The following is a 12,063-nucleotide window of genomic DNA, read 5'->3' on the forward strand; positions in this document are numbered from 1 at the left end:
TCTACATACATATACATATATAAATATATAGATTTAGTTTCTATGGTTTTAAAGGGATCTGGAGGTTTCTGTGTTTTTGGCAAGGATCCACTACTGAGAATATTGGCCTATAAAATGGAGGTGGATGGCCAATGAGTTACAAGGATAGGGAATAGTAACTGCAATAGAGAAAGGGAGAGTTTTTTGAGGCAGCAGTATCACTTTGAGTCCTATATAAAAGCATTGAAAGAGCATAAAATATCTGAGTTGATGAACACACTGCACTTGCACTTGTATGAATGCATACATGCATGTTGTGGTTCCTCTGTACCCACTCTCTCTTACATACTCACGTACAGAGTTCAATATCAATGGTCAAAGTTGTGGTCCAAAAATTCAGCATGGAAATTCCACAAGTTCAAGGGTGAATCAGAAACACAAGCCCAGAGACCAAAGTCAGGACAAAGTAGGAGCCTCAAGCTCAGCAGCAATTCAGCATGTAGCTTCCATGCATCTACTGTGTTTCCCTGAAAATAAGACCGGGTCTTATATTAATTTTTGCTCCAAAAGATGCGTTGGGGCTTATTTTCAGGGGATGTCTTATTTTTTTCCATGATGTTGTGCCCCCCACATGACCAGATTAGCTTCTCCAGGGAATCTGTAACTAGGGCTTATTTTTGGAGTAGGGCTTATATTTCAAGCATCCTCCAAAAATCCTGAAAAATCATGCTAGGGCTTATTTTCGGGGTAGGCCTTATTTGTGGGGAAACAGCGTATGCCCTTTCCAGCTGCTTATAAAGGCAAGGCTACTCAGAGGGTGTATAATGCTGTTCACTTGCTGGCTGCCTCAGACTTGCTCCTGCAAATGCTCCTCCTCACTGTCCATGCAGGGCCTGTGCTGGGCTGCCAGGCACACACTGTCTTTTGTTCTGTAGGGGCCCTGCAGGTTCTCCTCCCCTTCTGTTCCTGAGGTTCTAGTGGTGGGGTGGTGAGCAGGCTGGCATCTGACTTTTCACAGCTTTCTCAGAGCTGGAGGGCTGCAGGGTCACTGCACTGATGTCTGGCTGTGGGTTCATGTCTGGCCCCACAGGGACTTCTTCTCCACGTGCCACTTCTACTACTGAGTGTGGACAGGAGCCAGGGCTGCCTGCTGTCTCTTCATCAGAGAAGTCCTCAATACTTTCTGGACCAAGCTGGTTCATGACACTGTGCTGGAAAGCTCTGTGGTCATAATTTCTCGTTAGGTGCAAACAGGTTTATAATTTGTGATCACTCTTTAAAAAAGCAAGCAAAACTGAACTATTGAGGTTGTTAAATTCTACCTTAAGTGGTATGCTTAAATGTTGAAGATACAATGTATGGGTAGATCAATTTGATATAATCTTGTACTTCATATACCATATGACTGGTTCTTTGTGCAGTTTAAAAAAGTATAGTTTGGGAATGCATTCTTAGGTTGTTAAAACAATTAAATTCTATTTGCTGATGTTTAGGCTACATAGTTAGCACTATCAATATAGAGGTTTTTTTCTCCTCCATCCTGGCAACTTATCGTTATTAATTTCAGGCTATGATGGATAAATGAGGAGTCTTTAAAGCCTCCACAGATAACAGGAGGTACTTAACTTATGTGTATATGAACAAAGAAAACATGCATGTTGAAACTGTATTTGTCTAAAGAAATAGTTGTTAAGTGGGAAGGAATATTGTGAATAATAGTTTTAAACAGGCGGAAACCTTATTATTTATTTATATTTATTTGATTTGTATCCCTCCGTCCCCCGAAGGGCTCAGGGCGGCGTACAACAATGGTGTAAACAACATCAATAACTACAACATCCAATACATTACAATAAATAGTTAACATCAATAAAGATGGGCAGTAAAGTCAGCAAATAGCAGACATCACAACATCATACATTACAAATCATAATATACAAACAATAAATGGAAAAACATCAATAGGCATAACACAATAGGATACAATATAATAATATCAACAAGATAACAATGATCATAACAATATACCTAACTAAATATCAATAAATATCAATAAATATTGCACAATTATTTAATAAAAAACAACAATCATCCTAACCCAATGACAGTTCAAAATACAGATAGAGATGGCTAAAAACTGTAACCCTCATTTAAACTTCAGTCTTTCTTCAAGGAGACATGTACAGTAAACACACTAGTTTGACAGTAGACAGCTTCAGCAGCAAATATGAATTCTGGAAAAAAGTGACCTCATAGGAAGGGACAGAGTTTTGTTGATGAGGGTGACCTGGAATTGACATCACATAAAGGCTGGGGCTGTGGCCCAGCAGTGATATCCCAGGGTTGTGACTTTATCGAATATTTTAAAGCCCCGTCCTAAAAATCACAAGTTTTTCCCAAGTTGGACTAGGCAACCCAAGGTCAAGGCTATGAAAGGCTTTGTATGTGATCATCATTTCCTTGAAGTGAGCTTGGTAATTGATGAACAGCCAATAGGATGCCTTCAGAATATGGGTGATACTGTGTGATTTTTTCTGAAAAGGTTATATGTTGTTAATAAATATCTGTCATGTATAATAAAACTGGTGGGAGATGAAGTTGAATAACTGAATGTATACAGTAAAATAATCTATTCTGTTTTACTCAACTTTGTTCAGGACTGAGAGATTATTCAGGTTTTTTAAGTAATACGCGATTACATATCTATGTTTGGATGTGATGAATAGTTTGGATGTGATGAATCTCATCTCACTGCAGTTGGCTGCTGTAATGAACTTTTAAACCCTTTCATTTCTGTGAGATAAAAGTAATTTCTGTCATAGTGCAAACTGTTTATTCCTGGGCTGTAATTTATCAGCTTGAATCTGGTACGCAAACATTTGTTGGTGACTGAATGTTTCAAACATGCCTTACTTTTTATTGAGTTTATTGAATTAAAAAAATTATTTTAGCTTTAACTGCTGCTGGAAAATTACTGTTTCTAGATAATAGTTTTATTTTGTAGTAATTTAAATTCTCCAACTGCTCTAACTGTAATAAGGCTATTGACTGTAATATGACTGTAATAGGGCTATTGCCAAGAAGTCCTCAGTTTTGCATCTTAGCATCTTGTTATATTGAATTAAAAATATGAGTTATATTATGAATAGCAGGTCCTAATAAGAACAAATTTCAGCTTCTCTTATAGCATTAGCATATAAATGCTTCCTGGAATGTGATTGTTTTTACTGTCAGAAGTGTTTACAGGTGGCTTAATACTTTTAGGGTACGTAAGTGGACATAGATAAAACTGGAAATGGCTAAAGTTATTTCTTCCATATTAGTATCAATTCAGAGAAATGGAAAGAAACATGTGTTACATGTACTCAACCCATATTTGTGATCAAGGCATATATAGATTCTTTCAATTGAAACCATAGGTTGAAAACTGTAGTAGAAGAACTGAATCAGACCCAGCAGACACTTCTAAACAAGGAGGAGCTTGTGTTGGAACTAGAAAAAAAGATTGAAGAATCTTCAAAAATCTGTGGGAGGAAATCAGAGTGAGTACTAGAAGGATGATAACTCTTGAAATTATAATATACCACGATTGGATTTGGTATGTGAAATATTTAAGTGTTTATATGTAAGCATGCCAAAATGGTTCATTTCAACTTGTTATGTTTCTTCTTGAAATTCTCAGAATTTTGTATTTGATAAGAACCAAAAAAGGTTTGACCTTTGTGCATTTGTAATGATTGATAAAAAAATAGTTCCTTTTGTTGGATGAATATGTTGGAACTGAGATGTATAGGTCAGATCACAGAAAATAGAACCAAAATTTGCTGATGCCTCTCTCCCAAGTTGGTCATTTTCCCAAGTTGGTTATTAGAGGTAAAACATCTGTGTGCTTGCAAGCAGATCTGTTTTGTGTCTTAAGGGGAATTTGAGAAACCACTTTCCTTAGATGTTTTACAAGCTCGCCTTTCACCAAGGGTGCCAGAAACCTGTCTGTATCCTGGTACTTATATCACTCTTCCTTTCTTGTCTCTCACAAGTGACATCCCAACTAGTGACATCTATTATATCATGTCCACTTTCTTTCCCTTTCTTAATGTAGTATAGGTACAGAGATGGCAATCTCTACCTTTAACTTTTCTGCATGGTAGTCATCAAATTTTCTGAACTCCTTCTGTTGCCCACTCTCAATATTCATTACTGAGGACACACTCAAGCCAAAGTATTCTTATACTTCTGTAGCAAGGAATCTCCACACCCCACTTGGAACAAACGTGCTGCTTGTTGCATGCCTTAGGTACAGTGGGTTAGATAATGTTTTTTCTGATTATGCAATTACATAGGAAAACACAAAACCATTCGATATTTTTGTATCAATTATTGTTCTGCACAGTTGGAGTTTGTGTTGGTGCACAAAAAAGGTTTTTGAGGTATTTTCTGGCAGATACATTTGAGGAAAATATGTTAAATTCTTCATAGTTTTGACAGAAATGCTGCCCAGTTCTTCTCTGAGCTACTTTTGTTATCTTCTTTTCAGTGTTGTACTTCTGCTCAGTCAAAAGCAGGCACTAGAGGAACTGAAGCAAACAGTTCAGCAATTGAGATGCACTGAAGTCAAGTTTGCTGCCCAGAAAGAACTTCTAGAACAAAAAGTTCAAGAAAATGATGGGAAAGAGCCCCCACCTGTTGTAAATTATGAAGAAGATTCCAGATCAGTCACTTCTATGGTAAATTTTATGTTTATTATTCATTGGCATAAAGTTTTACTGTTATGAATTTGCAAGGATTCATGATTAATGTAGAACTATGTTACAGATGGACCTACTCCATGGTGTTTTATTTCTTTGTTTTTTAATAGTAATCATTATCAAATTAGTAATCTTCCAGTTGTTTTTATTTTTACATGATTGATTCAGCTTCATATAAAAAATAAAGTTCCCATCTCTCATCAAATTCATTTTTTGCCAGTCTGTTTACTCCTTTGTTGATTATTATCCTTTCCTAATGGTTATTTGAAAATTGGTTAAAAATCATAGGTAGTAGATGTTTTGTCATGCCCTCTAATCACAAACTTCATGGTTCTATCTTCAAGGCACTAAAATGAGGGCTATCCACAGAAAATGTAGGGGACTCCACAGGAACAATGAAAAATACTAGTTTTTGAATTCAAGAACATTACCTCTTTCTCAATTTGACGAGGACTGAGCTCATTCATTGCCTTTTAGCAAGCACTGAATATTGAAGGTAGTTGAGTGTCAGTTAAGGGGGAAAATATAACTAGGTGGGGATGGAGTAGAAGAAAGGAGCCTGATCAAGCTGACATAAGTTTATGGTATCCAGAAATGGGGCAGATTTGAATTGAGTGACGGGGAGAGATGCATTGGTGAAATGTGTATTGGTAGAACATTGATTTGCCACAATCCCAAACCCACTTTTCCTAGTTCCACTCCCACCAGATGCTATAAGTTTTTAAGAATGTCTGATTTAAAGTTAAAAGTTGAAGCAGGAGGATTAATGAGGTTTGAAGGAAAACATCACCCAATCCTGCCCCAATGATTCCTCAAACTCCAGCGTAACTACCGGTACCAATGTAAAGAGTCTTAGAACTGAAAATAAGGTCAGGGTGAATATTCTGTATGACAGAAAAATGTGCTGAGATTTGAGGCTAGGTAAGTGGATTTTTCCTGAATTAGTCCAAACCTTAGCAGTCAAAGCATTAGTGAGCATTAGCTCTGGCAGCTTCAAATGTAAATGGGTTCAGTGTTGGCATATTCCTAATTATTAGGTGGAGGATTAGAATACACAGAATGTGTTTGCCTTCATTTCCTGTGTACTGGCCAGGGACTGTTGGTTTATATGAGGTTTTACATTTTGTTAGCGTGACAGTTATTTATTTATCTTAATGGGAGAGAAATTCAGTAGACTATGCAAAAAAGGGTATACAAGAGTTTAGCAAATCCTTTGGATACATAATTAATCTGAAACGAAAGTGTTGGCTTTAATCACAGATATTACCATTAGAGAAGAAATTGCTTCTACATTTTGTATTAAGTGGGCTGCAACCTCAATAAGAGATTTGGTATCTGGATAAATTCATCTGTAGCAGACTTCTTTGAAGTTATGTAAAACTCTGAAGTAAAACCAAGAGTGATTTGTAAAATTGGTCAAAGCTACGAAATTTTCTGGTTCAGGAAAATTACTGGCATCAAAGTAGTGATTGTTTCTGCTTAGGAGTAAGCAACAGGGATTGGGAGGTTCTTGAATAAATTTTTTTGGAACAATGTTGGAAGTGTGGTATAAATTGAGAAAAGACTTAAGCTCTTCATTATCCCTATTATCATCCTTCATTTTTAATTTTGATTTTAAAATTGAGCCCATCATGCATTTGGACAGAATCAGGCATCACTTGGCTGGTAGCAGTTTGTATTTATTTATCATATTTATGTTCTGATTTATCTTATGGTGATTTTATTTATATTTTTTATTTAGAATATCTATGTATTATCTGATTCTCTCAGAATGGTCACTACATTTCTAATGAAGACTGGTTGAAATATTTTTACTATATATTCACATTTTTGATATCAAAACAACTTCTCATCCCCATGACATCTTTTGAGAACATATTAAGCAAAAATGGGGAGATGAAGGATTTATTAAAGTTAATTTTAGTAGAGGTGGATAAACCTGTATTTTATGGTAAACAAAAATGAAAAATGCGCAACTCATTACTGTTATTGTCAGAATATTGGTATGTGGGTACGGATTGATTAGATACTATTTTTTTGTTGTGATTTTGTGGAAAGAAAATTAGTATTTCGAGGGGCATGTCTTTTTCTTTCTATATTACGATTACGTGAATTTTGAGGGGTAGTGTGGTTACTATGTTCTGCATGAGATCATACATTTGCTAAAGTAAAAGTTTGGCCTTGTGGCATATTGTGTTTTCATACAGCCGTATGATTTATTATTCTCTTTAGATGATACTGCTTCCTCCACTCTTTTCCCCTGCTATTCTTTTACCTAAGTGCCAGATTTATATATATTCCTGTTACTATGTATTTTTACTGAATGTATTGTAGCAGAAAATATTGTAGCAGATTAGGGGTGCCATGGCAAAGGGTGGAAAAGAGGTGCAGTGATTCAAGAACTGGAGGTAAACTGGTCCTGTGCAAGTTGCTTATACTGGCCTAAACCTAAAGACAACCTGGGCTATCTAATGGCATGCCAAAATTTCAGAGAGTGGATGACTTGATTTACTTCTTGCATTTCAGGGGAGATAGCTGAAAGTCTTTTGATTTCTGTTTTTGTGCATGGCATAACAGAGTGCAAATGAAGAAATAACTATGAAAATTAAAATGAGGAAGTATAATCTTTGTCACCTCCTGGCATTTATTCACTTTGGAAGGCTACTTTGGAAGGCAGGTCAAATGGAGCCAAAGGGTGCGAGGATTTAGGGCACTAAGAAGAAAGAGCTTGAACTTCTAATGCAGATAGAAAAATATGATGTCATAAGTATTGATGTAATAGTGGATGGATATGAGTTATTCAAGAGAAACTGAAAGATTGAAAAAAAAAGGCAGAGTGGCACTGTATGTGATGAAAGGATTGCTTGTCAGGAAATAATGGAGAAGGATGACAGCCCAGTGGAAAGTATCTGAGGATAAGCAAAGGAAGGTCAAACAATATTGTGACTAGAGTCTGATGCAGACCTCCTGACCAGGGTGACATGGTGGATGCTGCCCTCCTTGAGCACTTGATAAGATATTAAAATAAAATGACCTAGTAGTTATGGGTGACTTGAGGTTCCTTGATGTGTGCTGGGAGCCCAACTCGGCAAAGCATCCAGTATCACACAAGTTCCTAACCTGTCTGGCCGACATCTTCCTTTATCAAATGGTGGAGTAAGCTACGAGGGGCTCACCCATACTCAACTTTATATTGATCAATAGGCAAGATATGGTGGATGGGGTGAAAGTGGTGGGAATCTTAGGGTGAGGTGACCATGTCCTCCTAGTATTCCTTTTGCTGTAGGGCACATAAAAGTTTGTTACCACTTGGGTCTGTTAGATTTTAATAGGGCAGACTTTAATAAACTCAGAGGCGTGATGGGAGTCACTCCATGGGCAAAACTGTTGGAAGGGAAAGGAGCAAGTGAAGAGTGGGCTCTCATGAAAGAAGAGATCTTGCAAACTCAAACTATCACTATTCCAACAAGACGGAATCCTGGTAGGGGCTTGAAGAAGCCAATGTGGATGAACAAAGAACTCAGTGATGAGCTAAGGGAGAAAAAGACAATGTTCAATAAATGGAGGCAAGGACATTCCTCTAAAGAAGAGTATTTGAGGGTTGCTAGGTTCTGTAGGTCAGTCATCAGAGAGACCACAGTGAGCTGAGGCTTGCCAGGGAGAAGCAAACAAGAAGTGATAGGCCTACTGTTGAGTAAGAATGGAGGAAATGTGACAGAAAGAAGCAGGAAGTCTCAATGCCTATTTTGCTTCAGTTATTTTTCCAGAAGGAGAGAACAGGCCAAGGATGAAGGTAAGGGAGGGGTTCTCGGGTTCAACCCCCCCACATTGCATGTCCGAAGCTCCGCCCCCTGTTTGTGTTTTTTGTGTTTTTTTGTTTTTGGCCTGCAGGGGGCACATTTTTTAGGCTAGCAACACCAAAATTTCAGGGATTTGTTGGGAGACTCTCCTGATGGTACTACCTATGTTTGGTGAGGTTTGGTTAAGGGGGTCCAAAGTTATGGACTCCCAAAGGGGGTGCCCCATCCACCATTGTTTCCAAAGGAAGCTAATGGAAGATGGGGGCTACACCTTTGAGGGTCCAAAGTTATTGACCCATGAACCAAACTTCACCAAACCTGGGAGGTATCATCAGGATAGTCTCTTACTGATACCACCCAGGTTTTGTGAAGTTTGGTCCAGGGGGTCCAAAGCTATCGACTCTCAAAGGGGGTGCCCCCATCCCTCATTGTTTCCAATGGGAGCTAATAGAAGATGGGGCTACACCTTTGATGGTCCATAACGTTGGCCCCCTTGAACCAAACTTCACCAAACCTGGATGATATCATTAGGAGAATCTCCTAAAGATACCCTGAAAGTTTGGTGCTGCTAGCTGAACAATTGCATTTGTGACAGCAGGCACCCTCCAAATTTCCCCAGATTCTCCTTTTAAATCCACCCCCTTTGGCATGGATTTAAAGGGAGAATCTGAGGTCCCCAGTTTAAACATTGAAAAGGATGCTGTTTCAGGTGGGCGAGAATCCACCCTAAAACAGCATCACTTTCAATGTTGTTTTAACTGGGGACCCCAGATTCTCTCTTTAAAGTTTAAACACCATTGAAAGTGATGCTGTTTGGGGTGGATTCCAGCATAACTGCTGCTGCCCATGGGTGTGTGTGTGCAAAACTCAGATTTTGCACCGGGCTCCATTTTCCCTAGCTATGCCTCTGCCCAGAGGGGAGGGCAAAAGGGGCTGCTGGCTGGGAGCCCAGCTGGTGGGGGGGGGCGGGGGAGGGCGGGACAGAGGAGTCTGCCATCCCTGGCCTGGGAGAGCAGCCTTTATAACCACTGAGGCCACGGGCGGGGGAGGCGTGGCCGCACCCCCAGCAGCAGGTGGGGGCCTAGCCCTACCCCCTGAACCCCCTCCATAAAAAATCTATACCTACATCCCTGGAACAGGCTCATCTTGAGATGGTCAGAGGCAATGCATGACATCTGGGTTGCCAGTTGACATGGTCTGGAAAGTTGTTGAGAGGAACATGGCTCCATTGGATGAGTACATACCCCCCCCCCCAGGTGTGCTCCTGAGAGTATTCAAAAAATTCACTGGATAATTTGCAGAGTTTTTGTATATAATCTTCCAGATGTCTTGAAGAATAGGCAGTGAGCTACAAGGTAGAGGATGGTGAAGGTTATCCCCATCTTTTTCATAGGGTAAGTGCTCCATCACCTTAATCATCTTGGTTCCTTTTTTCTGACTTTCTCCAGCTCTGCAACTCCTTTTTGAGATAAAGCAACAAAACTGCACACAGTATTCCAAATAAGGTTGTCCCATAGATCTGTGCAAGGGTATTACAATATTGGCATTTTTTTTTCAATTTTCAATTGCTTTCCTAATAATTCCCATCATGGAGTTTGCCTTTTTTGCACACTGAGCCAATATTTTCCTCAAGCTATCCAGTACAACTCCAAAATATTTGATGTTAATCTCTGCATATTTTGGAAGGTAGGATTTTTTTTCTAGTGTATACCACCTTACATTTAGCAGACCTGAATAAGCTTATGTCCGTACAGATTTCAGTGACTGGTATCCAACCATTTGTGCAAGAATAGCATGAAGCATTTTCTTGTATTCTCTATTTCTATGCCCTTTCCAAATTGTGGAAAGGTTATTCTTTTTATGTTATGTCAGGAGCCTCCTAAAACCTGACAATAGTTTAAGGTGTTTATACTTCTATGGTGTGTGAATTTAAATTAATTTAAAATATCACCACATTAATCTAACTGGCACAAAGTAAAACTTCAAATCTAGCCAAAAGAATTTTGAAGATGCATAATATTTGGGCCAATATGCCAGTAGGTGGAGCTCACTCCTAGCTAAAATGGGATGATTTAAAGAAGAATCTTGATTTAATGCACATGTTCTGAGAACAAATATTTATCAATGACATTACTCTTTGTCTACTCATAAAATGTGCTGGTTTTGAGTATAGCTGGACTGTGCGGGAGGAGATATTTCATGTTCTGAGGCTAGTTAGGACCTGATAGTTTAGAATCAGCATTTCAAACTATGACTGAAAACAAAAGATCTTTCAGTACAGTTCCCTAGTAGTTTTCCAGCACCATCTTCTGGAATTGGTTAGCCGAGGAAGAATGAAATAATCAAAACACAGCACCCACAACTCCACCACCCTCTCCAGAAACATACCATGGTCAGTGGTGTGAAAAGCTGCTGACAGGTCCAAAAGAATCAACAGGTATTCACTCTCCCATTTTTTTCTCCCAGTGCAGGTCATCCATTAGAGTGACCAGTCAGGTAACAAACATGTGCCTTTGTTTGGATTGTAGTGGGTCCAGATAAACAGTCTCTTCCAAGACTGACTGATTCTGGTCAGTCACTGCTACTAAATACACTGCTTCACATCCAGTCAGTCACTGCTACTAAATACATTTTCAAAACTTTTATTTCCCACCCCCCCAAAAAATCAGATGCAGTTTTTCCCCTATGGGAAACAAATGTTCCTTCCAGCAACTTCATAGGAGTCCCCTTGAATTAGGGAGATGCAGCATCATATCTGGGATGAGCACAAAGATTTTCTGTCATTACTTCAAAATGCGCTCCTGCTGGAGATATGGGCTATCCTATTCTTTACTTTTAAGAGGGGCTATAAAACCTTTGTATATGAGAGATTTTTTATATATAAGTAAATAGGGTACGGTTCTCTTCCAGAAATGTATGCCAGTACTATTCAAACTCTCACAATCTTCCCTAGTAACTTCTGATAGACATTAAACAATATAGATAAGAAAGTGGATTGTCGTGGGGCATGGTTGAGCAACATGGACCACCCTTTGTGACCTACTCTCCAAGAAACAAAACAGTACCAACCAATCAGAAAAATCCATAAGAATGCTGTAGTTGACATTAGGTGTCACTGAGAAATGAAGGGCAAGCAACAGGATGCCTTCCTCCAGCCATCTTTCTGGCATACATTCATCAGACTACCAAAATGATCTTTTGTTCTAAAGCCCTACGCTGAAACAACTAAAAGTAACAAAAAAGAACTCTACTGTAAGGGAGAAGGGTTTGCTCCTGATTTCTTCTGCTCCAAATAGAAACACAATCAAAAATTTACTGCTTTATTATTAGTAAATCAAATAGGATTCACTCTTTTCTCTGTTATGTGCATTTTCTTATTCTCCTAGTCCTCAGATACCCAAATCATTAGGTTATTTTTCTCAGTTCAAGCAAAACATCCATCAGGAGTTATCAGTCTTTAAAGTCTTTAAAAGCTTCTGAATTATTAAATGTATTTCTATCCAAATGTCTTAGCTTTATTTCAAGTCTACCATAAATGG

General features: G+C 38.6%; 1 protein-coding gene across 2 annotated transcripts in view; it reads left to right on the forward strand.

Moving 5' to 3' along the window:
- Positions 1-12,063, forward strand: part of FER (FER tyrosine kinase) — a 130,794-nt gene that overhangs the window by 31,129 nt on the left and 87,602 nt on the right. For both annotated transcript variants that reach the window (XM_048502984.1, XM_048502986.1), the window contains exons 9-10: positions 3,399-3,521; positions 4,514-4,703. In XM_048502984.1, the coding sequence (XP_048358941.1) occupies positions 3,399-3,521; positions 4,514-4,703 (313 nt within the window). The remainder of the gene's footprint in view (positions 1-3,398; positions 3,522-4,513; positions 4,704-12,063) is intronic.

This window comes from Sphaerodactylus townsendi, linkage group LG07 (assembly GCF_021028975.2).
Source record: "Sphaerodactylus townsendi isolate TG3544 linkage group LG07, MPM_Stown_v2.3, whole genome shotgun sequence".
Classification (NCBI taxonomy): Eukaryota; Metazoa; Chordata; class Lepidosauria; order Squamata; family Sphaerodactylidae; genus Sphaerodactylus; species Sphaerodactylus townsendi.